Source organism: Rhinatrema bivittatum, chromosome 4 (genome assembly GCF_901001135.1).
Source record: "Rhinatrema bivittatum chromosome 4, aRhiBiv1.1, whole genome shotgun sequence".
NCBI lineage: Eukaryota > Metazoa > Chordata > Amphibia > Gymnophiona > Rhinatrematidae > Rhinatrema > Rhinatrema bivittatum.
The window spans coordinates 339,768,806-339,795,679 of record NC_042618.1 but is presented as its reverse complement, the minus strand read 5'-3'; the positions used below and the strand labels follow the sequence as shown (position 1 = coordinate 339,795,679).

General features: G+C 45.8%; 1 protein-coding gene across 3 annotated transcripts in view; it reads left to right on the top strand.

The window, feature by feature from the left end:
* Window positions 1-26,874, top strand: part of UNK (unk zinc finger) — a 219,184-nt gene that overhangs the window by 126,450 nt on the left and 65,860 nt on the right. For all 3 annotated transcript variants that reach the window (XM_029600486.1, XM_029600488.1, XM_029600487.1), the window contains 3 exons: window positions 48-116; window positions 17,172-17,346; window positions 17,606-17,707. In XM_029600486.1, the coding sequence (XP_029456346.1) occupies window positions 48-116; window positions 17,172-17,346; window positions 17,606-17,707 (346 nt within the window). The remainder of the gene's footprint in view (window positions 1-47; window positions 117-17,171; window positions 17,347-17,605; window positions 17,708-26,874) is intronic.

The window sequence follows — 26,874 nt, the reverse complement described above, 5'->3', positions numbered from 1 at the left end:
TAGGATGCTAATCCCCCATCTCTTTTGTTTGGATATATTTACTACAGCAAGCAAAATTGAAATCCCAATCATTGGAACATCGGAGCCAGGAACAGTCCGTGCTACAATCTAAACAGGTAGTGTATGCAGCCCAGTTAATGTATTCAGCCCTCTGCTTCAGCCAGGACAATCCATGTATGCAGCTTTCTGCCCCATCCCAGGCAGGCAGTGTATATAGGCTTCCACCCCAGCCCAGACAGATATCCATGGAGGAGAAAAGGGTACATAAAGTAAGCAGTACTTCAGAAAGTACAAAGTATAGAACCTATAATGGTTGGTCAAAACTTGTCTGATTGACGTGGTTGTGATGTCCTCTTGGCTCCTTTGTCGCTATAGCTACACCCTGTTTAATTTGTAATTCTTGAGGGATACATGCAAGAATGTACAGTATATTGTAGCTCATGAATCCATGCGCCACATTGGTCAATTGAGAGGCCTCTTTGATTTTTGAAGAGTAAATAATTTACCACGCACTGCTGTCTTCTCTTTGTAACATCATTCTAAAGAGCTGAACCTTGGTGGGTTATAAGGAAGTGTTTTAGCCTAAAAAATAAAAGCAGGCCTTTAAATTGTGCCACTGTTTGTGGATCACTTTCTAAACATAAGATTTTGCTTACCTTGAACATCTGCTCTGTTTCTTCTAGGTTAAATGTATCTAGGGAACAAATCAAAATGAAATACTTATTGCATCAAGAAAACATCCTGTGAACATCAAACTGTGATGTCTCTGCTCATTACACCCATGATGTCATAAGATTAGAGAACACAGCTTAGTTTTCATATGCTAATTTGACTAAAACAGTACAAAAACAACTATCTGAGCACTTGGATAATAACAATATCCTTTACCCCTCTCAGCACGGCTTCCGTAAACATTATAGCACTGAAACACTGCTACTCGCACTAACAGACAATATACTAAGAGGTTTTGACAGCGGAAAACACTATATTCTAATATTACTTGATCTATCAGCAGCATTTGACACAGTGAACCACAATATACTGATTAAAAGACTCAAAGAAATAGGACTACAAGACAAAACAATAACATGGTTCAAATCATATCTAAACAGAACTTTTCAAGTCCAAATTAAAAACTCTCTATCCGAAAAGATTACCCTAAAAACAGGAGTCCCACAAGGATCGGCACTATCAGCAACGCTTTTTAATATATATCTACTACCACTATGCCATCTCCTGGCTGGACTTGGAATCATACACTACGTCTACGCTGACGACATCCAACTAATCTTACCAATAGATGAAACTATTGAAAAAACATTGAGTTTAGCCATAATGTATCTAGACATAATAAAACAATTGCTAAACCAAATGGAGCTGATAATCAACATAGACAAAACTGAATTCATACACTTAGAAAGGAAAAACATGAATATTACACAAACTCCAATAATTCTCAATAGCAACCAAAAAATTGATTTAGCCGAGAAAGTTCGCAATCTCGGCGTAATAATTGACACTGAACTAAACCTCAAACAACACATTTCACTAAAGGTAAAGGAAGGATATGCAAAACTCATGATACTGAGAAAACTTAAACCATTACTATCCCTGCCAAACTTCCGTACAGTACTCCAATCTCTGATATTTGCCAGCACGGACTATTGCAATGCTTTACTGCTTGGTCTACCCTATGCTACAATAAGACCGCTACAAATTTTACAAAACGCTGCAGCTCGAATTCTCACTGGAAAAAGTAAAAGAGACCACATAACAAATACACTTGCCACACTACATTGGCTACCCATAGAACAGCAAATTCAGTTCAAAGCACTTGGCTTAATACACAAACTTATCCATGACGAAAAAGTAGAGTGGCTGAACACAGCACTTCAAGTACACATCCCTCACAGAAATTTAAGATCAGCAAACAAAGCTCTTTTAACGATTCCATCTGTAAAAACAGCAAGACTTACCCAAGTTAGGGAATGTGCACTATCTCTGGCTGGTCCCACAATATGGAACTCAATGCCCTTTGACTTAAGACTCCAGAGTAATCATAAACTTTTCAAAACACAACTCAAAACCTGGCTTTTCAAACAAGCCTTCAAGAAAGAAAATGACGCAGGCAAATAAATAAGGCTAAAGCGGACTCAGAGCACCCAAAGCATATTTTCCAGATACTACTGGAAATTAGTGCACTCACTTTTAACTGTAGTCAAACCATCAGGATGAAGTACCATAAAACACTTAACCCCCCAAGGGAATTTCTCTAAAGGGAATTTCCTGAGCACAACCCATATTATTCTTAATTATTGTTTGTTACCGAACCATAATGACACCATCCATGTAAATTAGGATCTACACTTTCTTTGATATAGGTGCCTTATTGTATTGTTATGATGGTAAATAACTTAATGACTGTATATAAAAACTCTTAAATAAAAATAAATAAAATAAATAAACATACTGCAAGTGTAAAAATAGTTTCATCAACTTGCGCCTTCTTTCAGCTCTGAAACGCCACTTACCCCCTTCTCTCTCCATCCTCAAATTATGCTTGAAACCCTACACCTCATTATGAAACCTTTTGCTAATACCTCCAGTGAATGGCTTTCTCTGCACTCCTCCTTTACCAAAGTTTTTCTTGCTTTCCCGTTTTGTCCCTTGTTTATCCTGGCTGTCATAGTACCCATCACTTAGCCTGAATGCCATTATGATTTAAAACTTAGGGTTTTCTGAACCATCCATTTTTTTTTTAGAGTTCGTTGCTTCATATATTAATTGGTCTTGCCCCTTGAACAAGGTTGCATACACAGGCAATACTTTAAAAATAACATCAAGATGTGAGTAGACTGAGTAAATTGGACCTGGAAGCACAAAGCAGATTAGAGAGTTTTTTTTGTTTGTTTTTATCACTGAGGCACAGTTTAATCCCTTAGTGCAGGTCCTGAGATACCCTCAGACCATGAGACTTGCAGAGCCCAGAGCAGTGCAGCCACTGAAGGCAAGAGGACAGGGAACGATCAGCAGGGGAAGAAATGCAAAATTAAAAAATTTGTACATTTAGCACTTTTGGCTAATTTGGACTAGGAATATTTAATCTTTCCCTGTACGTACCAAGATCCGTCCAGACTCCAGGGTTTTGCCTCCCTGCCAGGAGATGGAGACAGATAGTTTCACTGACACTGTATATTCTTCTAGGACAAGCAGGATGGTAGTCCTCACACTTGAGTGACATCATCATATGGTGCCCGGCACAGAAAACTTTTGTCAAGTTTCTAGAAACTTTGACTGGCACACTGAGCATGCCCAACATGCTAGTATGCAGGCGTCCACACGAGGTCCCTCTTCAGTCTCTTCTTTTCTGCGTAGCGTTCACCTCGTGGTTGTGGAGCTCTGCTCTTTTCACAGTTTTTTTCCTAGTGTTTTTTAAACTTCTTTGCGCCGGGTCCCCCTTCTTCCCTGTCGGTAGGGCAGAACCATTTAGACAAGATGGAGAAGCTTTTTGGATCCAGAAAGTCTGATCCTTCGACTCCAGCGTTGGGTGCATCAACGCCTAAGGGCCGGGGAAGCCAATGAATGGTTGATCCATCGTTGTCTATTCCTCCGCCGGTGCCCTCTCTCACTCAAGAGGGGCCGGAGATCGGCCTTCATCAGCGTCGTCACGTTCCATGACATTGGGATCCTCTCCATCCTCTGCGCCGAGGAAAAACCATGCCGAGCACCATGGAAAATCCCGGAAACACTGTCACTGGTCACCGTCCTTACATGGTACCGGACTCGGATCGGCACCAGTGCCTACTGTGATGCCCCAGAAGCGACCCCGCAAAAGAGGAGGCATCGACCTCTATCGGACCCGGCAGTCCCAGGCTCTGGTACCATTGCAGAGCACAGAGTTCCCTCAGGGCTCCAAGGAAGTTTGTGACGCCTCTTCCTCCTCCATCCGTCCTGTCTTCGGTGGATTTTCAAGAGGAGCTGGACCACATGGTGCAACAAGCGGTGCTCCAAGCCCTTCAGGGCATCGAACCACCAGCTCCACAGGTACCTTCCCTAATGTCTGAGCCCACTCCTGCAATTTTAGCACCACTGCTGGAGCGCCTCAACGTCCTCCTGGCCTTCTTGCCCACACAGCAGCAACCAGTGCCTGGGGGTCCTTCGTTACCCCAGCAGCCACTCTTTCCGGAATGATCCTCTTTGTGGGCTCCTCAGAGGAGGACGATGTGTCGCGGCCGGGGGCACCTTCAAGAACCTTGGTACTGCGCCCAGTTTTGCCCGGTCCCTCGGGGACTTCGATGCTGTCGATGCCCACGGTGCCATCAGTACCTTTAGGGCCAAAACCCAGGAGGCTTGGGCAGGGGTCCTCCATCTGGGTCCCCAGGGGACTTAAGTGAGGAGGAAGCCCCGTATGATCCCTGGCAGGATAATACCTTGGCGTCTTCTTCTGATGACTTAGGGGATCTTCCCTTGGACCCATCTCCTCCAAATGAGAGGCACAGGTCCCCACCAGAGGATCTAACCATTGCAAGCTTTGTGTGGACTATGGCGGAGGCCATCCTTTTCCAGCTCCTAACAGAGAAGGATGCCCGTCACAAAATGCTGGAAGTTCTCCAGTTAGTTGATGCCCCAAAGGAGGTAATGGCTGTTCCTGTCCATGATATCTTTAAGGAATTACTCCTTCGGATTTGGGAGCACCCCATCTCGGTGTCTCCGGTAAACCGGAAAGCAGATATGGTCTACTTAGTGCAGCAGGCCTTGGGTTTTGAGAAGCAGCAGCTCCCGCATCAGTCAGTAGTGGTGGAGTCTTCCCTCAAGAGGGCCAAGCGTTCCCGCACCCACGCTTCTGCGCCTCCAGGTCAGAAACATAGGGCCCTAGGCAGGAAAATGTACCAGGGTGATATGCTCATCATCCAAATTGCGTCCTACCAGCTGAACATGACCCAATACACTTGATACCTCTGGAAACAGGTTCAGGAGTTGTCAGATCACCTCCCCCAGCAATAGCAGGAAGCCTTATTGGTAGTCTCCCAACAAGGCTTGGAGTGTCGCAAACATGAGGTGCATTCCACCTATGATGTTTGAAACAGCAGCAAGGGTGGCGGCGGCGGGCATTGGAACATGGAGAATGACGTGGCTTCAAGCATCAGCTCTCCAATTGGAGGTCCAAGAGAAGCTAACTGACCAGCCCTGTACTAGCGAGAACCTGTTTGGAAATAAGGTAAGGGATGCTGTGGCTCAGTTGAAGGATTATCACACAAAATACTGATACACCTGGTTACTTCTTTAAATATTTGATAATAGCTATTATCTCACAACAAGATTATATAGTTTTTTGTAGGACCATTTCTCAAGGGGTCAAGGTATTTTACCAGACTCTTATATGGTTTTAGGTCCAATTTAATTTATATATTTTTTTTTTTGTAATTTTTTGTAATTTTGTATTTTTACTTTCCATCACACTGATGAGAGCTCCAAAGACCACATTTAAAATTTAAATTCAATTAAATGTCACTTTTTCCAATCCCAATATCCAATGATTCAAACTCTGGTGTATCTGCGTGCTCAGTTCGATATGCTGGCGTAGAGAGTGTTTCTCACGTAGAGAGAGTGCTGAAATTGCAGAGTCAAATTAGGCTTCTGCTAGAGCTTTCGGTGCCCAGGGCCTGGGACTATTTACAGGTCCTGGGTTCTGTGGCATCAACACAGAAATTAATGCATTGGGCATTCGCGCATATCCAGCCTCTGCAGGGGGCTCTTCTCTCCTGCTGGAATCTGTTATTGGAAGAGTTTCATCTTCCTCTTCCATTAGAGGGGGAAGCCAGGGACAGTCTTTCATGATGCCTTACTCGCACCAATCTCAAGCTTGGTGTGGAATTGGAGGTTCCAAATTGGGTAATAGTCACCACAGATGCAAGTCTCTCTGGATAGAGGGTGGTGTGGCAAGATCAGTCGCCGCAGGGCCAGTGGTGGAAACAGGCCTCATGGTCTATCAGTCTGTTAGAGACTAGAGTGGAGCTTTTTGCATTGCTTGCCAGTCTGCCAAGGTTATGCGGCCATCCAGTACGAATCCTATCAGACAATGTGACAACGGTGGCCTACATCAACTGTCAAGGCAGAAACCAAGAATCAGGCAGTGGCTCGCTGGAGTGAACAACGTTCAGGTAGATTTTCTCAGTCAGAGAAAATTAGATACCGGGGAATGGGAGCTATCAGAGGCAGCGATGTCTCATTCACTGAAGATGGGGGTATCCCAATCAAAGAGAACACCAAGGCTTCACGGTTTTACAGCCACTGAACAGAACAGGGAATGGATTGAATCAGAACTCTGGTGCTGCTGTAGATTTGAGGGATTCTTCTTTTCTTATGGACACTGTATTACTGCAGATAGAGAAACATTCAGGCAACGTGATCCTGGTAGCTCCAGAGTGGCCATATCAACTATGCTTCCCAGAACTGATCAACATGGTCACAGATGGGCCCTTGAAGTTTGTGTCATCCTTATAACAATGATAAGAAAAAAGCTTAAGGATCCACCAATATAAATTACAAGAAGGAAGAATGGTTGGTGTATATTGGAATGAACTGTAACTGCAATCTAAATCGTACTGTCCATGCTTTTACAAAGATTTTGAACAATTGGAGGAAAAGACCTCAGCGCTGGTATCTTTTCTGAATTAATTATCAGAGTGTAAACCAGTAGATACAGTCATCGGTCAAAAACCCCCTTGAGATTTGGACATCAGTTGACTCTTTTCTGCCAGGGCTCAGTATTTTCAGTCAGGTGGCTCACTTCTGTCTCGCGACTTCGCTTCTGAGAGGAGACGACTGAGATGGAGGGAATATTCCAAAGCAGTTATTTCCACCTTATTGCAGGCTATTCAACATTCTACATTCTTGATGAATATGCAAATTTGGAGGATCTTCGAGTCCTTGTCTGTTGTTGATGGAGTGCAGCCTCAGCCTGTTCAGGCTATGGTGTTGCATATTTTGGCTTTTCTACAGAAAGGTTCTGATCATGGGACTGACCTTTAACTCTCTGAGAATCCAGGTAGCGACATTGGATTGTCTCCGAGGTAAGGTGCAAGGGTATCCTCTGTCCCAACATCCGGATGTTAAACGATTCTATCGGGGAGCTAAGAACTTGATTCCTCAGGCGCGGAACATTTGTCCTTCTTGGAATCTGAATCTAGACCTTAGAGGATTAGTGGTTCTCACAGAGCCTCACACAAAGATAGCTGCTGTTAAGAACTTGACTCTTCAAGTGGTTTTTCTTGGTGGCTATTTGTTCAGCGAGGTGAATTTTGGAGCTCCAGGCACTGTTACATTAAGAATATAAGAACATAAGAAATTGCCATGCTGGGTCAGACCAAGGGTCCATCAAGCCCAGCATCCTGTTTCCAACAGATGCCAAACCAGGCTACAAGAACCTGGCAAGTATCCAAATACCAAGAAGATCCCATGCTACTGATGCAATTAATAGCAGTGGCTATTACCTATGTAAACTTGATTAATAGCAATTAATGGACTTATCCAAACCTTTTTTGAACCCAGCTACACTAACCACATCCTCTGGCAACAAATTCCAGAGCTTAATTGCGCATTGAGTGAAAAAGAATTTTCTCCGATTAGTCTTAAATGTGCTACTTGCTAACTTCATGGAATGCCCCCTGGTCCTTCTATTATCTGAAAGTGTAAATAACCGATTCACATCTACTCGTTCAAGACCTCTCATGATCTTAAAGACCTCTATCATATCCCCCCTCAGCCTTCTCTTCTCCAAGCTGAACAGCCCTAACCTCTTCAGCCTTTCCTCACAGGGGAGCTGTTCCATTCCCTTTATCATTTTGGTTGCTCTTCTCTGTACCTTCTCCATCGCAACTATATCTTTTTTGAGATGCGGCGAACAGAACTGTACACAGTATTCAAGGTGCAGTCTCACCATGGAACGATATAGAGGCATTATGACATTTTCCATTTTATTAACCATTCCCTTCCTAATAATTCCTAACATTCTGTTTGCTTTTTTGACTGCTGCAGCACACTGAGCCGACGATTTAAAAGTATTATCCACTATGATGCCTAGATCTTTTTCCTAGGTGGTAGCTCCTAATATGGAAACTAACATCGTGTAACTACAGCAAGGGTTATTTTTCCCTATAGGCAACACCTTGCACTTGTCCACATTAAATTTCATCTGCCATTTGGATGCCCAATCTTCCAGTCTTGCAAGGTCCTCCTGTAATGTATCACAATCCGCTTGTGATTTAACTACTCTGAATAATTTTGTATCATCTGCAAATTTGATAACCTCACTCGTCGTATTCCTTTCCAGATCATTTATATATATATTGAAAATCATCCGTCCAAGTACAGATCCCTGAGGTACTCCACTGTTTACCCTTTTCCACTGAGAAAATTGACCATTTAATCCTACTCTCTGTTTTCTGTCTTTTAACCAGTTTGTAATCCACGAAAGGACATCGCCTCCTATCCCATGACTTTTTAGTTTTCTTAGAAGCCTCTCATGAGGGACTTTGTCAAACGCCGTCTGAAAATCCAAATACACTGCATCTACCGGTTCACCTTTTTCCACATGTTTATTAACCCCTTCAAAAAAATGAAGCAGATTTGTTAGGCAAGACTTCCCTTGGGTAAATCCATGTTGACTGTGTTCCATTAAACCATGTCTTTCTATATGCTCTACGATTTTGATCTTGAGAATAGTTTCCATTATTTTTCCTGGCACTGAAGTCAGACTCACTGGTCTATAATTACCCGGATCACCCCTGGAGCCCTTTTTAAATATTGGGGTTACATTGGCCACCCTCCAGTCTTCAGGTACAATTGATGATTTTAATGATAGGTTACAAATTTTAACTAATAGATCAGAAATTTCATTTTTTAGTTCCTTCAGTACCCTAGGATGCATACCATCCGGTCCAGGTGATTTGCTACTCTTTAGTTTGTCAATCTGGCCTACTACATCTTCCAGGTTCACAGTGATTTGGTTCAGTTCGTCTGACTCATCACCCCTGAAAACCATCTCCGGAACTGGTATTTCCCCAACATCCTCATTAGTAAACACAGAATCAAAGAATTCATTTAGTGTCTCTGCAATGGCCTTATCTTCCCTAAGAGCCCCTTTAACCCTTCGGTCATCTAATGGTTCAACCGAATCCCTCACAGGTTTCTTGCTTCAGATATATTTTAAAAAGTTTTTATATTGAGTTTTTGCCTCTATGGCCAACTTCATTTCAAATTCTCTCTTCGCCTGTCTTATCAATATTTTACACTTAACTTGACAATGCTTATGTTTTATCCTATTTTCTTCAGATGGATCCTTCCAATTTTTGAAGGATGTTTTTTGGCTAAAATAGCCTCTTTTACCTCACCTTTTAGCCTTGACAGTAATCATTTTGCCTTCCTTCCACCTTTCTTAATGCTTGGAATACATATGGACTGCACCTCTAGGATTGTATTTTTAAACAATGTCCATGCCTGTTGAACACCTTTAACCTTTGCAGCTGCACCTTTCAGTTTTTTTCTAACTATTTTCCTCATTTTATCAAAGTTTCCCTTTTGAAATTTAGTGTTAGAGCTGTAGATTTACTTATTGTCCCCCTTCCAGTTATTAGTTTAAATTTGATCATGTTATGATCACGGTTGCCAAGTGGCCCCACCACCCTTACCTTTCTCACCAAATCCTGTGTTCCACTAAGAATTAAATCTAAAATAGCTCCCTCTCTTGTTGGTTCCTGAACCAATTGCTCCATAAAGCAGTCATTTATTACATCCAGGAACTTTATGTCTCTAGCAAGTCCTGATGTTACATTTACCTAGTCAATATTGAGGTAATTGAAATCTAATCAAAAAATGTGGAACCCAAAGTAATTTGAAATAGTAGCCTAAGAAGGGGTCAGCAAGCCTGACGTTGTGTGACTTTATCAAAAAGACACCAACCGGTCTTCTCAATCATTCACCTTCATCATACTTTAATACATCAAAAAGAACTATTTTGTATGTGCTTTTTTACTTATTATTTAAAATAGTCCTCCATCCATAACATTTAAGATGACTCAGACTCTTGACAGCAGATTGTTTATAATGCCCAACACGGCCAGTGTTTTGCTTATTCAGCTTCCTCAGGGGCATATCGAGAACATTTTACCAAGAGTCAATAACCCATTTTAACGGGACAAGACGTCTCAAACATCTTATCAGGAAAACAGGAGGAGGCTTGCTGACACCTTCTTAGGCTACTATTTCAAATTAACTTTGGGTTCCACATTTTTTGATTTGATTTTCTGTTGTGGTGAATCGACGACTCTTTTTGTGTAAGTGGTAATTGAAATCTCCCATTACTATTGCACTGCCAAATTGGTTAGCTTCCCTGATTTCTCTTAGCATTTCATCATCTGTCTGACTATTTTGTCCAGGTGGACGGTAGTATACTCCTATCACTATACTCTTACCCAACACACATGGGATTTCTACCCATATAGATTCTACTGAGCATTTAGTCTCTTGTATGATCTTTATCCTGTTGGACTCTATACCCTCTCTGACCTAAAGTGCCACACCCCCACCAAGTTGATCTTCCTTATCATTGCGATATAATTTGTACCCTGATATAGCACTGTCCCATTGGTTATCCTCCTTCCTCCAAGTCTCTGTGATGCCACTTATGTCAATCTCATCATTTTCTGCTATACACTCTTAACTCTTCCATCTTACTTACTACTTAGACTTCTGGCATTGGCATACAGACATTTCAAAGTGTGTTTTTTGTTTGTATTAACAACCTGCTTTTCAGTTGTTAGGGATAATTTGGAAATCATTAGCTTCGGTGATTTTTTACATATAGGCACATGGACTACGTTTGCTTTTATTGGAACCTCTCTGTTCCCTGTACGTATCCGGATCAGTCCAGACAGTGGGTTGTGTCCCCCTTCCAGCAGATTGAGTCAGAGCAAAAACTGTAAGGACGGCCCCTAATAGGTTGGAGCGCCCTCTGTGTCCCTTCAGTATTTTCTCTGACTCCAGCAGATGGCAGGGGGCACCTACGGCACCCCAGCATTCTTTATTACATTTTCAGTCTATATTTCTTACTTTTATGGTATGGATCAATTTAAAAAAAAAAAAAGAGGACTAAATTTTCTCACTATTCTCCCAATCATCCCAGGACTTGCAGGCAGAACTTGATAGGGACAGTTTCCCATTGTTCCTTCACTGTCTGTGGACTGGGGGTAAGTTTTTGGTTTTATGTACTTCCTTTTTTTCCGTATCTCTCAAAGCTGTCTCTGGGTGAATGTTGGTGGCTCCAACCTCTTCCCCTCACAGCAGCTCGCCCTGAGACGTCGCTTCCTCGGGCCATGCAGACAGAGAGGCGCCATTCCTCTGTCTCGCTATCTACAGCCTGGGTAGTCACTGCTGCTGACAGCCTCCGGGAGAGTTATTTCTCACTCTCTCATGCCGCGTTCGACGCGATGTGCAGCCTGCGGGGAGTCTGGGCGACTCTCCCGCAAGAGCCTCTGCGCAAGCTGTCTTTCCGATGGGGAGGGATCCTCCAGATCGGGGGGACGTCCGATTTTACGAGCTTCAGCGCTCCCGCCCTTGGGGAGGCCGGCTCCGTCCCATCCTGAAGAGGAAACGGCGGTCATCTTGATTTCGGAGCTGCCTGCTCCTCCGTCTCCCGATTTGAACGATGACTCCGGTTCTTTGCGCCCCCTCCTATTCTGATACCGACGAGCCCTGCTGCTAATAATTCCATCGTGGGACAGGTGAATGGAGTCCCTCCCGCGCCCCCCCCCCCCTCCCGGGGCCGTTTTCAGCAGAATTTATTTTGCTCATGCACAGTGCGTATTTGGCAAGGTTCTTCCAGGATACAGCAGCTCCCCCTCCCCCAAAAATCCCCAGACTTCAAGGGAGTGGGGATTTGCCAGATCTCGCTCAGGTACCTGATTCCCCAAGGTACCACAGGGGGCTCACAACGAGGAATCCCTTGCCCTTCTCGAGTGCGGGTAGTTCCCCAACCGGCTAACCCCGACCCCCACCCCCCTCAACATCCTGACCCGGACTTGGATGACCCGGTACCGCTACCGGAAGGGATGACCCACGGGTTTTACGACTCTTTCAGAGGGAGGAATTGGACCCGCTCATTCCACAAGTCCTTGAGGAACTAGATATTGAGGCCCCACAGAAGCCTGCGGGGCCCAGTGAAACTGGGAGAAAGGGGGACCCTCTCTTGGCGGGTCTTCGGCCCCTGGAGGCAGCAATGGCATATGGGGCTGATGCTCTTTATGATCTTCTCCGAGTCCTAGCCAGAACCATGTCCTCTGCCGTCTCCGCTCGACGCTTGCTTTGGCTCCACAATTGGTCGGCAGATTCTTCCTCTAAAGCTAGATCAGGCTCTCTGCCTTTTAAAGGAAAATTGCTTTTTGGAGACGAGCTGGAACAACTCATCTAGTCCCTTGGGGAGAATAAAGTGCATAAGTTGCCCGAAGACCGGCCTCGGGGTGCCAGGACTTTCAGCTCCACGCATTACCGCTTCAGGGGTCAGCGTCGTTTTTGTCAGTCCCGACCAGCTCCGCAGAGGACTGCCTCGTCCCGATCACAGTCCTGGTCTCATTCCTTTTGTGGCCGCAGACAGTCTAGGGACAGCCCCTCCCAAGGGGCTACCAAATCTACACAATGAAGTCTTGCTTGACCCACTCTTCAACCCCCAGGATAGGCGGATGGCTGTCCCTTTTCTACAAGGAGTGGGTCAAAATCACATCAGACCAGTGGGTCCTGGATATCTTAAAACACAGCTATGCGTTAGAATTTGCTCAGTGCCTAAAAGACCGATTCGTCTTCTCCCCCTGTGGTCCGGCAAAAAAGCAGGATATAGTGAGGAGCACGCTGGTTCGAGTCCTGGACTTGGGGGCCATCATCCCTGTACTCTTGCCGGAGCAAGGGTCAGGCCACTATTCCATCTACCTTGTAGTTCCCAAGAAAGAAGGAGACTTGTTTGTTTTATTATTATGTATGTTCTCATGTATATCACCTAGACCTTTTTGTGTTAGGCGTTTAATAAATTTTTTAAATGAAATGAATGAAATGAATTCTGTCCTATCCTCGACCTCAAGATGGTCAACAGGGCCCTCAAGATTCCACACTTCCGGATGGAAACCTTACGCTCCGTGATCGCGGTGGTCCACAAAGGAGAATTTCTAGCTTCCCTAGACTTGAGGGAAGCTTACCTGCATATTCCTATTCTCCAGTCATATCAGCGCTTCCTTCGCTTCAAGATTCTGGGACATTTCCAATTCCAGGCCCTGCCATTCAGACTAGTGACGGCGCCACGGACGTTCACCAAGGTGATGATGGTGGTGGTAGCTGCGGCCATCCGAAAGGAGGGGATCCTAGTTCACCCTTACCTGGACGACTGGCTCATCCAGGCAAAGTCTCAGAGTCTGTGCCATCAAGCCGTCAAGAGGGTGCTGCATCTCCTCCGCTCTCTAGGCTGGGTCGTCAACCTCACCAAGAGTCACCAACCTTCACCAACAATAGATTTCCTCAGCGCCCACTTCAACACCAGACAGGGGGAAGTCTTCCTCCATCAGGATCGAGCGAACTCCCTAATTTCTCAACTGCAACGCTTCAGGGATCTCGCCCCACCCACAGCCTGGGACCACCTCCAACTGCAGGGCTCCATGGCGTCAACTATAGACTTAGTGCCGTAGGCCTTTGCCCACATGCGTCCGCTACAGCAGGAGTTACTTTCTCGCTGGAAACCTGTGTCTCGGGAGTTTCAGGCTCCTCTTCCACTAGCGGATTCGACCAGACACAGCCTGCTCTGGTGGCTCAGCCTGGATCACCTATTGCAAGGAGTGGACCTGGAAATCCCTCAGTAGAGGATTGTAACCATGGACGCCAGCCTCTCTTGCTGGGGAGCGGTATGCGGGTCACAGTCGACGCAGGGGCAATGGTCACCCACCTGGCCTATCAATCGTCTGGAGACCAGGGCGGTCCGTCTGGTGCTCAAACATTTCCTTCCCTTACTACAAGGATGTGCAGTGTGAATTCTCTCAGACAACGCGACAACAGTAGCCTACATCAACCGCCAGGGCGACACAAGAAGTCGCCACGTCTCCCAGGAGACCGACAAGTTGATGGTATGGGCGCAGTCCCATCTCTCCCGCCTGGCACCCTCCCACATCGCAGGGGTAGACGACGTTCAAGTGGACTTCTTAAGTCGCCAGCGCTTAGATCCGGGAGAGTGGGAACTCTCAGAAGAAGCAATGCAGTTCCTGATGCAAAGATGGGGGACCCCCACCTAGATCTGATGGCCACGCACTGGAATGTGAAGGCTGCGCAATTCTTCAGTCGCAGGAGAGAGCACGGCGCAGAGGGTGTAGATGCCCTGGTTCTTCCGTGGCCACGGGATCTCCTGCTCTACGTGTTCCCACCGTGGCCTCTGGTGGGGAAGGTCCTTCGGAGGATAGAACTCCATCAGGGTCCAGTAATCCTGGTAGCTCCGGAATGGGCTCGAAGGCTGTGGTTCCCGGATCTGATCAATTTGGCAGTGGATGGCCCCCTCTGACTGGGACATCTTCTGAACCTCCTCCGTCAAGGCCCAGTATTTTTCGACTGGGTAGATCGCTTTTGTCTTGCGGCATGGCTTTTGAAAGGTGCTGCTTGAGGCGCCGAGGATACCAAGACGAAGTTATTTCCACCCTACTTCAGGCTCGGAAACCATCTATGTCCATTGCTTATGTTCGTGTGTGGAAAGTGTTTGAAGCGTGGTGTGTCACCCTGCAGGTTTCTCCACGCCATGCTTCCATCTCCAACATCCTCTCCTTCCTGCAGCAAGGTTTGGAGAAGGATCTGGCCTACAACTCTTTAAAGGTCCAGGTGGTGGCCCTCTGGGCCCTTGTGTCTCATTCCCATGGACTTCGTCTTTCTTCACACCCTGACATTATCCGGTTTTTGCAAGGGGTAAAACATGTTCAGCCTCCGCTCTACTCTTCGTGTCCATCCTGGAACCTCAGTTTGGTCCTCCAGATTCTTGGTAGCCCACCATTTGAACTTCTCCCCAGCGCTACCCTTAGGGATCTCACTGTCAAGACTGTATTCCTCGTGGCCATTTGTTCTGCTTGCCGGATCTCGGAATTACAAGCCTTGTCATGTTGGGAGCCTTCCCTCCATTTTACAGATTCAGGGGTTTCCTTACGCACAGTACCAGCTTTCTTACCCAAGGTGGTCTCAGCCTTTCATCTGAATCAGTCGGTAGAGCTCCCATCCTTCCCGGCTGATAGTCCTCAAGAGCTCAAGCGACTTGACGTGAAAAGGGTCCTCATGCGCTATTTGGAAGTGACTAACCCTTTTCGCCTCACGGACCATCTCTTTGTCCTATGGAGCGGACCCAAGAAGGGATGCAAGGCTTCCAAGACAACCATTGCACATTGGTTAAAGGATGCAATTTCTTCCGCCTACATAGGTGCGGGGCATTCGCCTCCGACAGGCATTAAGGCTCATTCTCTTCACTCCCAAGCTACCTCCTGGGCAGAGAGCCACTCTGTTTCTGCTCAGGAAATCTGTAGAGCAGCCAGATGGAAATCATTACACACTTTTGCACGTCACTATCACCTACATGTTCCCTCTTCACAGTTTGGCTCTTTTGGTGCGCAAGTTCTTCGTGCTGGGCTATCCAGGGCCCACCCTACATAGGAGAAGCTTTGGTACATCCCACTGTCTGGACTGATCTGGGTATGTACAGGGAAAAGAAAATTATTCTTCACCTGCTAATTTTCGTTCCTGTAGTACCACGGATCAGTCCATAAGCCCTCCCTTTTTTCCCTGGATTGAGCCCAGCTCCAATTTTTCTCTATGAGTCTGTATGTCAGTTCTTTTTGAAAGTTCCAAGCGTTACATATTTACAGTTGTGTTTACAGTTTTCAAGTTGATCCATACCATGGGCTTTTCTGGCTCTGATATGCTTTATACTGAAGGGACACAGAGGGCGCTCCAACCTATTACGGGCCATCCTTACAGTTTTTGCTCTGACTCCATCTGCTGGAAGGGGGACACAACCCACTGTCTGGACTGATCCGTGGTACTACAGGAACGAAAATTAGCAGGTGAGGAATAATTTTCTTTTGGGATGCCCTAACTCTCCTGTTTCATTAATATCCTTCAAGGATATATTTCTCCGAACCATGAACTACTGAGTGACTGTCGGCTTTCCCCCTTGTTCTAGTTTAAACCCTGCTCTATCTCCTTTTTGAAAGTTTGTGCCAGCAGCTTGGTTCCACTCTGTTTAAGGTGGAGCCCATCCTTTCGGAAAAGTCTCCCCCTTCCCCATGAAAACTGCTGGGCGGCTACTTGGAAGCCGTTGCACACTTTTTCTAGGCGTTATCGCTTGGATGTCAGGGCTCCGGCTTGCATGTGCTTTGGTGAGAGTGTTCTACAAGCGGAGCTCTCCAGCTTAGGTACATCTGAAGAGTCTGAACTGATCTGGGTTCGTACAGGGAAAGGAAAATTGGTTCTTATCTGCTAATTTTCATTCCTGTAGTACCACAGATCAGTCCAGAGACCCACCCATTTACTGGGGGGAGAGTCCACTGCTCATACTGTTGCTTTGTATATAGTGCAGATTTATTGGAGGTTTTCAATGCTGGCCGCTTATGTTAAATTTGGGAAACAAGTTTTCCATTGTCTTTTTGGGCAAATTCACCTTCTTCCAGCTCATTGGAGGGGAGGGAGTTACTTAGAAGTTTGCTTAGAAATTTATGCTTGTTGCTGTCATCTTGACTTGGATACAGGTCAGAACTGAGGGACTGAAGGTGGCACACTGGGTTATGTACAGTGTCAGTGAAACTATCTCTGTCTCCATCGCTGACAGGGAGGAAATCTGGATTGATCTGTGGTACTACAGGAACAAAAATTAGCAGGTAAGAACCAATTTTCCTATACATGCATAGTCACTCAGACTTTGTTCTTGCAAATATATTTTTGTAAATGGATTGTTTTCTAACAGAATGCATCATAAAAGTTATCAAATTCTGGATATTCAGACTTTTAGACACATAATAAAGATAATTCATGAATGTTAGAAAATCAGTTTGGTAAAAAAAAACAGAATAAGAACTATCCAACTGATGAGCAGACTGTGTTTTCTTTTCTTTCAGGACATATTAGGGATTCTTCCTGTGGGCAGCCCATTGACTTCCAGCATTTCCTCCAGTATCACCTCCAGCCTGGCAGCAACTCCCCCAAGCCCTGCTGGTACCAGTAATATACCAGGCATGAATGCCAATGCACTTCCCTTTTACCCAACCAGTGACACCGTAGAATCCGTTATAGGTAACTTATGCTTCCAGTGTGTCTTATTTCATATTAAACTGTGTGTTGTTCAAAGGGTGATGAGGGCTATTTATCACTGCTGGGACAGAGTTAGCTAATGATGGTCAAAGCCAGTGTGATTACTATTTGCCTTCATCTCTCTGTGCCAGAAGTATGCACTTCATGGTAGCCCTTACATAAGTTAATGGTTTTCACGTAGCTTAATGGTTATGTCTGCATCTGGGTAATCAGTGGTTGACTTTCCCCCTCTGTCTCATAGAGTCTGCCCTAGATGATCTAGACCTCAATGAGTTTGGAGTAGCAGCACTGGAGAAATCATTTGACAGCAGCTCTGCCCCCCACACAAGTGGCATCATGATAGGTAAGTGCTGACACAGACCATTATCAAATGCTGATCAGTAATTAGATTAAATTTAATTCTAAACTTTTATAAATATTCCTTCCAGATCAACACTCAAGGTGGGATATAGTAAAAAAAAATTTAAATATATAAAACATATAATAAAAATTACATAATACTGTAAGAAAACATATATAACAAAAAGTTAAAAACATACATCCAAACAATTAAAAAAGCTAAATAATAGATGCAAAACCCAATTTAAAAAAGAGATACATTTCATAGGCTTGTTTGAAATGCCAGGTCTTAAATAAACCTCTAAAGTTCATATACTGGATTTTCTCCCAGGACAAGCAGTATGGTAGTCCTCACATATGGGTGATATCATCAGATGAAGCCCTGTCACGGAACACTTTTTTGTCAAAGTTTCTAGAACTTTGACTGGCACACTGAGCACGTCCAGTATGCCACCAACCCTGTAGCCACCAGGGGTCCCCCCTCAGTCTCTTTTTTTCCGCGCAGCAGTTGCCTCACGGTTTAGGAGCTCTGTGAGAAATTTTTCACAACTTTCCTCATGGAACCTTTGAAGTTTAACTTCTTAGAAAATCCCTCACTGGGGTCCCCCATCAAATACCATTCCCTCTGACGCTCGGTAAGTGTTTTCCCCTTGTTTGCGGTCGATTCCCGGCGGCATTTTCTATCGGTGCCCAACGGTCATCGACCGCGCACCCGCCTTTTGTACGATGGCAACCAGGTTCAGAAAATGTCCCGAGTGTCTGAGGACCATGTCCATTACGGACCCACATACCATTTGCGTTTTGTGCTTGGGCCGTCACCCGTCTATGCCCTAGTTGTGCACAAATGATCCCAAAAGGCCGTCGCGCTCGTCTGGATAAGATGGACCATTTATTTGGTTCAAAACGTTTTGCTCCATCGACGCCAGTTCCAGTGCAATCGACTGCACAGGGTCTGTCGATCTCTGAGACGCCCCACCAGGAACCTCGTGGAGCGGGTGACCATCCATCACCGACACCATCGAAGGCATCGACGTCATCATCCTCAGTGCCGGAGAAGGACCGGACCGAGCACCAAGGGAAACACTGGCACTGATGGGCATCCCCGACCGGTGCCGGCACCGATACCGAGGCGGCATAGACTTCCATCAGGCCGCCTGCGAAGAGGGCCCGGGGAGAGGAGCCCCCATCATCCTCTGGACCCGGGGACCCCCTAGGTGTTCCCCACCCATACCGGTGCCAGGCACCGAGCCTCCACAGGCCCTTGTGGAAGCTCCGGTGATGCCTAGTGTGCATCTTACCCTGATTGCCATGCTACCCATGCCGGCCTCTCGGGAGGAATTGGACTGCATAGTCCAAGAGGCATTGCTAAATGCCCTACGAGGCTTCCAATCGCTGCCGGCACAGGCCCCCATACTGGCACCGCAACCGGCTCCCTCGATGTTCGCACTGCTCCTCGAGCACCTCGATACGCTCAACAGTGCCTTGCCGACTCAATCCGTGTTCCTGGTCGTGTGCTAAAAGCTGAGATTGAGTAGCAGAATATGTAGCTTGGCAGACACCAGGAACACACTGAATCTAATTTCACTGCCCCTAATGAAGCCTAAAGAAACACGAGCCGTGTCGGGCCGTGCGGTTTCAGATGGTGTTCAAGTCCTGCTATGATAAGTGTTTACATTACTGCCTAAAAAATAACAAACCAAAAAAAGGTTTCCTAAAAAATGTTCCTTAATGAATGGACTATTTAAGTGGAGAAACCGATGATTAAAAGCTGAAAAATACAGTTGTAGTTCTTCTAGTGACTGTAAAGCTTCAGAGTTGGTAACCTACGGGAAGAAGATTCTCATCACAAGATGTTGGAGGTCTTACAATTTGTAGATACTCCAAAAGAAATAATGGCAATACCTGTGCACGAAGTCCTTTTTGACCTCTTGCACCGCCTGTGGGACCATCCAGGTACTGTACCTCCAGTCAACAAGAAGAAAGATGCTACGTACCTGGTCCAACAAGCCCCAGGTTTTCAGAAAAGTCTGCTGCATTCTGTAGTTGTGGAATCAGCTCAGAAAAAGGCTAAAAGATCACGTCCACATTCCTCTGCTCCTCCTGGTAAGGAACAGAAAGTATTAGATGCATTGGGACGAAGAGTTTTCCAAGGGACCATGTTGATAGCGCAAATAGCAGCATATCAACTATACATGACCCAATATAATAGAAATCTCTGGAAACAGGTCCAGGAGATTGCGGAGACATTACCACAGCAACAACAAGACGCCTTGTCCTCCATCCTTCAAAAAGGATTGGAAGCAGGCAAACAAGTCAGAGCTACCTACGATTCTTTTGAAACAGCATCTAGAGTCTTGGCAGCGGGTATCAGTGCTAGGCGCTGGGCCTGGCTCAAGGCCTCAGACCTACGCCAAGAAGTGCAAGACAAACTTGCAGATCTACCCTGTACAGGGGATAACCTGTTTGGGGACAAGATCCAGGACGCAGTGGCCCAATTAAAAGACCATCATGAGACCCTGTGTCAGTTATCAACTGTCTCCACTGATATTCCCTCTGTAGCCCGCAGGGGCACACATAGGGATACCAGGAACAATTCAACAGACCACGCGGATATTTCTCTCCTCCGTTCCATGCACGACCAGCTCGGGCACCTCAGAGGGGACAGGCACGCCAAACGAGAACACCTAGGCCACAGCCAGCCCCACAAGCTGGCCCGGCGGCTGGATTTTCACTCCTTTCCAGAGAGCAGCAGCCATCTTCCAGTAGGGGGCTGCCTTTGCCACTTTGAAGCAAATTGGCACCCAATTACCATGGACCAGTGGGTGTTGTCCATCATAACCCACGGTTACCGTCTAAACGTTTCAAAAATATCCCCGGACTTTCCACCCAGTCCATTCTGAAGCTGGGACGATCACACAGGATTACTCAAGTCAGAGCTCTCCACCCTTTTGTCGGCCAGAGCCATGGAACCGGTTCCATTGAATCAGCAGGGCAGAGGGTTCTACTCCAGGTATTTCCTAATTCCAAAAAAGACCAGCAGCCTCCAGCCTATTCTGGATCTCCGTGCCTTGAACAAATTTCTTCACAAGGAAAGGTTCAGAATGGTTTCCCTGGGCACCATGCTTCCACTGCTACAACAGGGGGATTGGCTCTGCTCTCTGGACCTTCAAGACGCATATGCCCACATTGTGATCTTCCCTCCTCATCGCAAATATCTGCGATTTGTTGTGGGTCACAGGCACTATCAATACAGGGTCCTGCCATTCCGCCTCGCCTTGGCGCCCCAAGTATTTACAAAGTGCCTTGCAGTAGTGGCTGCACAGTTACACAGCACAGGCGTATAAGTTTTTCCATACCTGGACGACTGGCTCATAAAAAGCCAGTCCAAAAAAGGAGCCCTCGGTTCCCTCAGCTTCACCATAGGGCTTCTAAACTCATTGGGATTTCTAATCAATTACTCCAAATCCCATTTGACACCGACTCACATCTTTCCTTCATAGGAGCAGAACTGGACATGGCACTAGCCAAGGCATTCTTACCAAACAACCGCACGATTACGCTGTCCAACTTAGCCAGCTCTATCCTCCGTCAAAAAACCACCTAGGCTGGCCATCTACTCAAGTTGCTCAGCCACATGGCGTCAACAGTCCACGTCACCCCAATGGCACACCTAGCCATGAGAGTGATGCAATGGACTCTAAAATCTCAGTGGTGACAAGCTACTCAACCGCTTTCGTCCCTGGTACACTTCACCAGCCAGCTTTGTCTGTCCCTTACTTGGTGGACACACAAAAGCCAACTTGCAAGTAGGTCTTCTTTTCCAGCAACTGGCTCCTAAGGTGACCCTAACCGCGGACGCATGTCCAAGGCCTTCAATCTCAAGGAACTTGGACAACAGCTGAAGCAACCCATCAAATGAACATGAACATGGCTGTTCATGAAAGCATTTCCAGACCCTTAAGGATTCACTTCCATCAATTGCAGCAAAATCAAATACAGCAATACTGAACATTTTCTATCAAATAAAATATTTATTTAAAAGAACAATTATTTAATTGAACATTCTCTTCTAAACTGAATCAATGTTTGCCAATCACTACAATGTTTTACTTCTTGTTAAACTTGTTTATCTTTCCTTTAACTCTAATCCCAGTTAGAATAACCCCTGTTTTATTGTAACTTTCTCTTCCGTGCACTTGTTTATACTCCTGTAATGTATACTCTTATGTTTTAGTTATGTATGTTATAATGTATTGATCACCCCTTGTTTTATGTAAACCGACATGATACGTACTCCCGTGAATGCCGGTATAGAAAAAAAAAAACACAAATAAATAAATAAATAAATAAATCAACTTTCTAGAGCTTCGGGCAATGTGGTACACCCTTTATGCATTCCAGTACTGCCTTTCCAACAAAGTTGCCCTGATCCAAACAGACAACCAAGTTGCGATGTGGTACCTGATCAATCAGGGGGGCTCTGCCAAGAGGCGGCGCAGATTTGGGCCTGGGCCCTGTCGCACTCCATACTACTGTGAGCCACTTATCTAGCAGGAACTCAGAATACATTGGCAGACCGCTTCAGCTGACGTTTCCAACCCCATGAATGGTCTCTGGATACCTCGGTTGCGAGCAGAGTCTTCCACCGGTTGGGTCATCCGACCATCGACCTCTTTGCATCCAGTCAGATCCACAAAGTGGAACGCTTCTGCTCTCTGCACAGGGACCGGCAAGCACCAGCCAGGGATGCCTTCGCCCGTCCCTGGAACAAAGGCCTGCTTTATGTGTATCCCCCGATTCCACTACTAAGCAAGACTCTCATGAAGCTACAACAGGACTGGGGATTAATGATTCTCATAGCCCCGTATTGGCCGTGCCATATTTGGTTTCCCATACTTCTTGACCTTTCTGTCCAGGATCCCATTCGCCTGGGCACGTCGCCCAACCTCATAACAGAATCATGGCAAGCTACGCCACCCGAACCTCCAGGCCCTCTCTCTGACGGCCTGGATGTTGAAAGGCTGATACTACAACCACTCAACCTTTCAAGTGACGTATCTCAAGTCTTAGTAGCTTCACGGAAGCCTTCCACGCAGAAATCCTACCACTCTAAATGGAAGAGATTTACCTTGTGGTGCACACAGAAGGGCTTAGATCCCTTTTCTTGCCCCACATTGAGTCTGTTAGATTATCTCTGGCACCTCTCGGAATCTGGTCTCCAGACATTATCTATCCGAGTGCACCTTAGTGCCATCTCTGCGTACCATCAGGGAATAGGGGATGCCCCGATAACTGCTCAACCCCTGGTAAGTCACTTCATGAGAGGCTTATTATAGCTTAAGCCTCCTCTATAGCCACCTGTCGTGGCATGGGACCTCAATGTGGTACTTGCAAGGCTCATGCACTCTCCTTTTGAGCCCTTGCACTCCTGCGAGCTCAGATTCCTTACATGGAAAGTACTTTTCCTAGTAGCCATCACATCTGCTCGCAGGGTAAGTGAGTTACAGGCCCTTGTGACCTACTCACCCTATACAAGGTTCCTCCATGACCGGGTGATTCTCCGCACTCATCCTAAATTCCTTCCTAAGGTGGTAACTGATTTCCATTTAAATCAGTCCATAGTCTTGCCTACTTTCTTTCCAAGACTTCACGCTCACCCAGGTGAGCGAGCTCTGCACACCTCGCTCTTGCATTTTACTTAGACCGCACTACAGCCAACAGGACGTCCACCCAACTCTTTGTATCTTTTGATAAGAACAAACTTGGAAATGCAGTGGGCAAACAAACACTGTCAAACTGGTTGGCAGACTGCATTGCATTCTGTTATCAGCAAGCAGGCCTTCCACTACAGGGACGAGTGAAGGCACACTCAGTCAGATCAATGGCAACGTCAGTAGCACACTACCATTCAGTACAGATTGCTGACATCTGCAGGGCTGCGATATGGAGCTCTCTCCACACATTCGCAGCTCACTACTGCCTGGACAAGGCTGGGCGATAAGATTCCATCTTTGGCCAGTCTGTCCTGAGAAACTTGTTCCCAGTGTAGGAACCCAACTCGTCCTACCTTGACCTGCTGTGAATTTCAGGCTGCCTCATCCTTGCCAACAGCACCCCAGTTGTTGTGCCTGTTGCACATGTTCAGTGCTGCTTGGCTTCATACGTATGACTCAGCCTGTAGCTTGCTATTCAACCATTTGTGAGGACTACCATTCTGCTTGTCCTGGGAGAAAGCAGAGTTGCTTACCTGTAACAGGTGTTCTCCCAGGATGGTAGGATGTTAGTCCTCACGAAACCCGCCTGCCACCCTGCAGAGTTGGGTTCGCTTACGTTTTATTATTTTATTTTTCTCTCGAACATTTACTACAAATGAGACTGAGGGGGGACCCCTGGTGGCTACAGGGTTGGTGGCATGCTGGGCATGCTCAGTGTGCCAGTCAAAGTTCTAGAAACTTTGACAAAAGTGTTCCGTGACAGGGCTCCATCTGATGATGTCACCCATATGTGAGGACTAACATCTTGCTAGCCTGGGAGAACACCTGTTACAGGTAAGCAGGAGGAACAGTTCCACATGCGGATGATGGCAGCACACGACACCATATGTGAAGAACTACTGCTAATTAACTAAAAATGCTTAGCAAGTTTTGAACACATGCTGCAACAGGCGGTACACAGTCATGGATAGAAGTGTCAGCAGCAGATCTTCTCAAAAAGAAAAACTCCATCAGGCTTTTCTCTCTTCAATTCTTTTTCACTCAATGCACAATTAAGCTCTGGCATTTGTTGCCAGAAGATGTGGATAGGGCAGTTAGTGTAGCTGGGTTTAAAAAAAGTTTGGATAAGTTCCTGGAAAAGAAGTCCATTAACTGCTATTAATCAAGTTGACTTAGAAAATAGCCACTGCTATTACTAGCATCAGTAGCATGGGTTATACTTAGCTTCTGGGTATTTGCCAGGTACCTGTAGCCTGGATTGGCCACTGTTGGAAACGGGATGCTGGGCTTGATGGACCCTTGGTCTGACCCAGTATGGCATGTTCTTATGCTATTAATCAAGTTGACTTAAGGAATAGCCACTGCTATTACTGGCATTAGTAGCATGGGATCTACTTGATGTTTGGGTACTTGCCATGTGCTTGTTACCTGGATTAGCCACTGTTGTAAACAGGATGCTGGGCTTGATGGACCTTTGGTCTGATCCAGTATGGTAACTTCTTATGTTCTTTCTCTCATTTCTAAGAAATTTTCCAATCTTTTAATTTGGCAGCAGCCCCTTTCCAGAATGGTTGAAAATAGGGCTTTAGGATGCAGTGTAATGCCAAAATTTCCCTGACTGATGACAACAGTCAATGTATTAAAAATGTAAGAGTGTTTAAGGAAAGTAAATTGCTTTCTCTGCAATTGTGCTCCTAAGGACGATCAAACATCACAGGCTGCACCTGAAAGACCTGTTACAGACTAATTTGGAACCAGACAACCTGACTTCACCGAAACATAAGCATACCCTCACCACTCTTGTCTTCCAGCCTAAAACAAAGAAAGGGGAGAGAAAGTGAAAGTGAATGGCTCAGCGCCATAAGCCCTGAACTTAAGTTTACACATTCTAGTAACTCACCAAAACATTTCACTGATGCTATGTATGAGGTCCTAGAGATGTGTCCTCCTAAATTGGCAAGGCTGGAATCATCAACCAAAAATATGTCTAGTGGACCACCTAAGAGGTTGGTGTTTGCTCTGTTTAACTACTAAGACTGCCCAAATTTCTAAGGGCAGACCTTTTCATCAATGCCAAGTTTAACAGAAAGTCTGTCGGTGTCAAGGAGAAGTCCGTCAGCATCGAGAACTCCAACAATTACAATGAGTCTGTTGAAATCAAACAAGCAGTTGTTGGCATCAAGGGGGCATCCATCACAAGAGTTCCCTGTTGGTGTCAGTGGATTTCCCATTGCCATCAAAGCACCCTCTTGATACACTAATGCCCACTTACTGGATTGAAATCAGAACTATCTCCCATTCTTCATTGACAAGTGGGAGCACTGAGAGGAAAGGATCACCTTGCTGGTGACTGGAAAAAATTAGTAAGTACTGCTTGGAGAAATTTTTAAAACTTAAATGTATTGGGGAGAAGTAAACTACTGGGGTATATTATTTAGGGAGTTCGTGTGTTTTGTTTTAAATAGGTAGTCGGAAAGGCAGGCAACAAACAGAAGTTTGCGTTTTTGCTTTCCCATCCCTCCCACCCCTCTCCCACCCACCCCCAGTTAATCCTTTAATTTATAGGCAGATGTCACTTTCACACTTAACAAAAATTTAAAAAATCAGCCTTTTAACTTAAACTCAGAAATTCCCCACACCTTATCAAGAGTTTTTTCATTCCCTTGTAGGTCACTACCAGATATATAGTGAATACACTAATGTATTTAAAGGACCCTTCTTGTATGCATTCCTATTCCCATAGCAACCTAAAGCTTAACTAGGAACTGAACACATTTAAGATGAAGGCAGCAATCCAGCAGCAAGAGGGGGGCCTCCCAGTCTTTTGCATTTAGTGTCACATGTATGATTTTTTCCCGCCGGTGAGAAATTGTATGGGTGCATTCAATGCAAAGAGCTCCTTTTCTCAGAGAACGAGTTCAATCTCTGGAGGTTAGAGTGGCAGACCTGGAGGTGCTGAGGCAGCCAAAGAGGTATATAGATGAGACCTTCAGGGACATAGTAGCCACGTCCCAATTCCAGTCTGGCAGCCCTGGTGCTGCCTTGGAGGAGGACGGTCTCATGATCGGAGAGCATCAACCTGGTGCAGCAGAAAATGATCCTGGAACAAGGACCTGCTCTCCAGGTGGTGCATTGTTCTCTCGTACCAAGTATGTGTCTCCCAGGGCTATTGCCCAGGAGGGAAGGGTTAGGTTGGCCATTATGGTGATTCGATTATTAGAAATATAGATAGCTAGGTGGCTGGTGGGCATGAGGATCGCCTTGTAACATGCCTACCTGGTGCGAAGGTGGCAGACCTCCGAGTCACCCAGGTTGGATTTTAAACAGTGCTGGGAAGGAGCCGGCTGTTGTGGTACATGCGGGCACCCACGACTTAGGAAAATGTTGGAGGGAGGTTCTGGAAGCCAAATTTAGGCTCTTAGGTAAAAGGCTGAAATCCAGAACCTCCAGGGTAGTG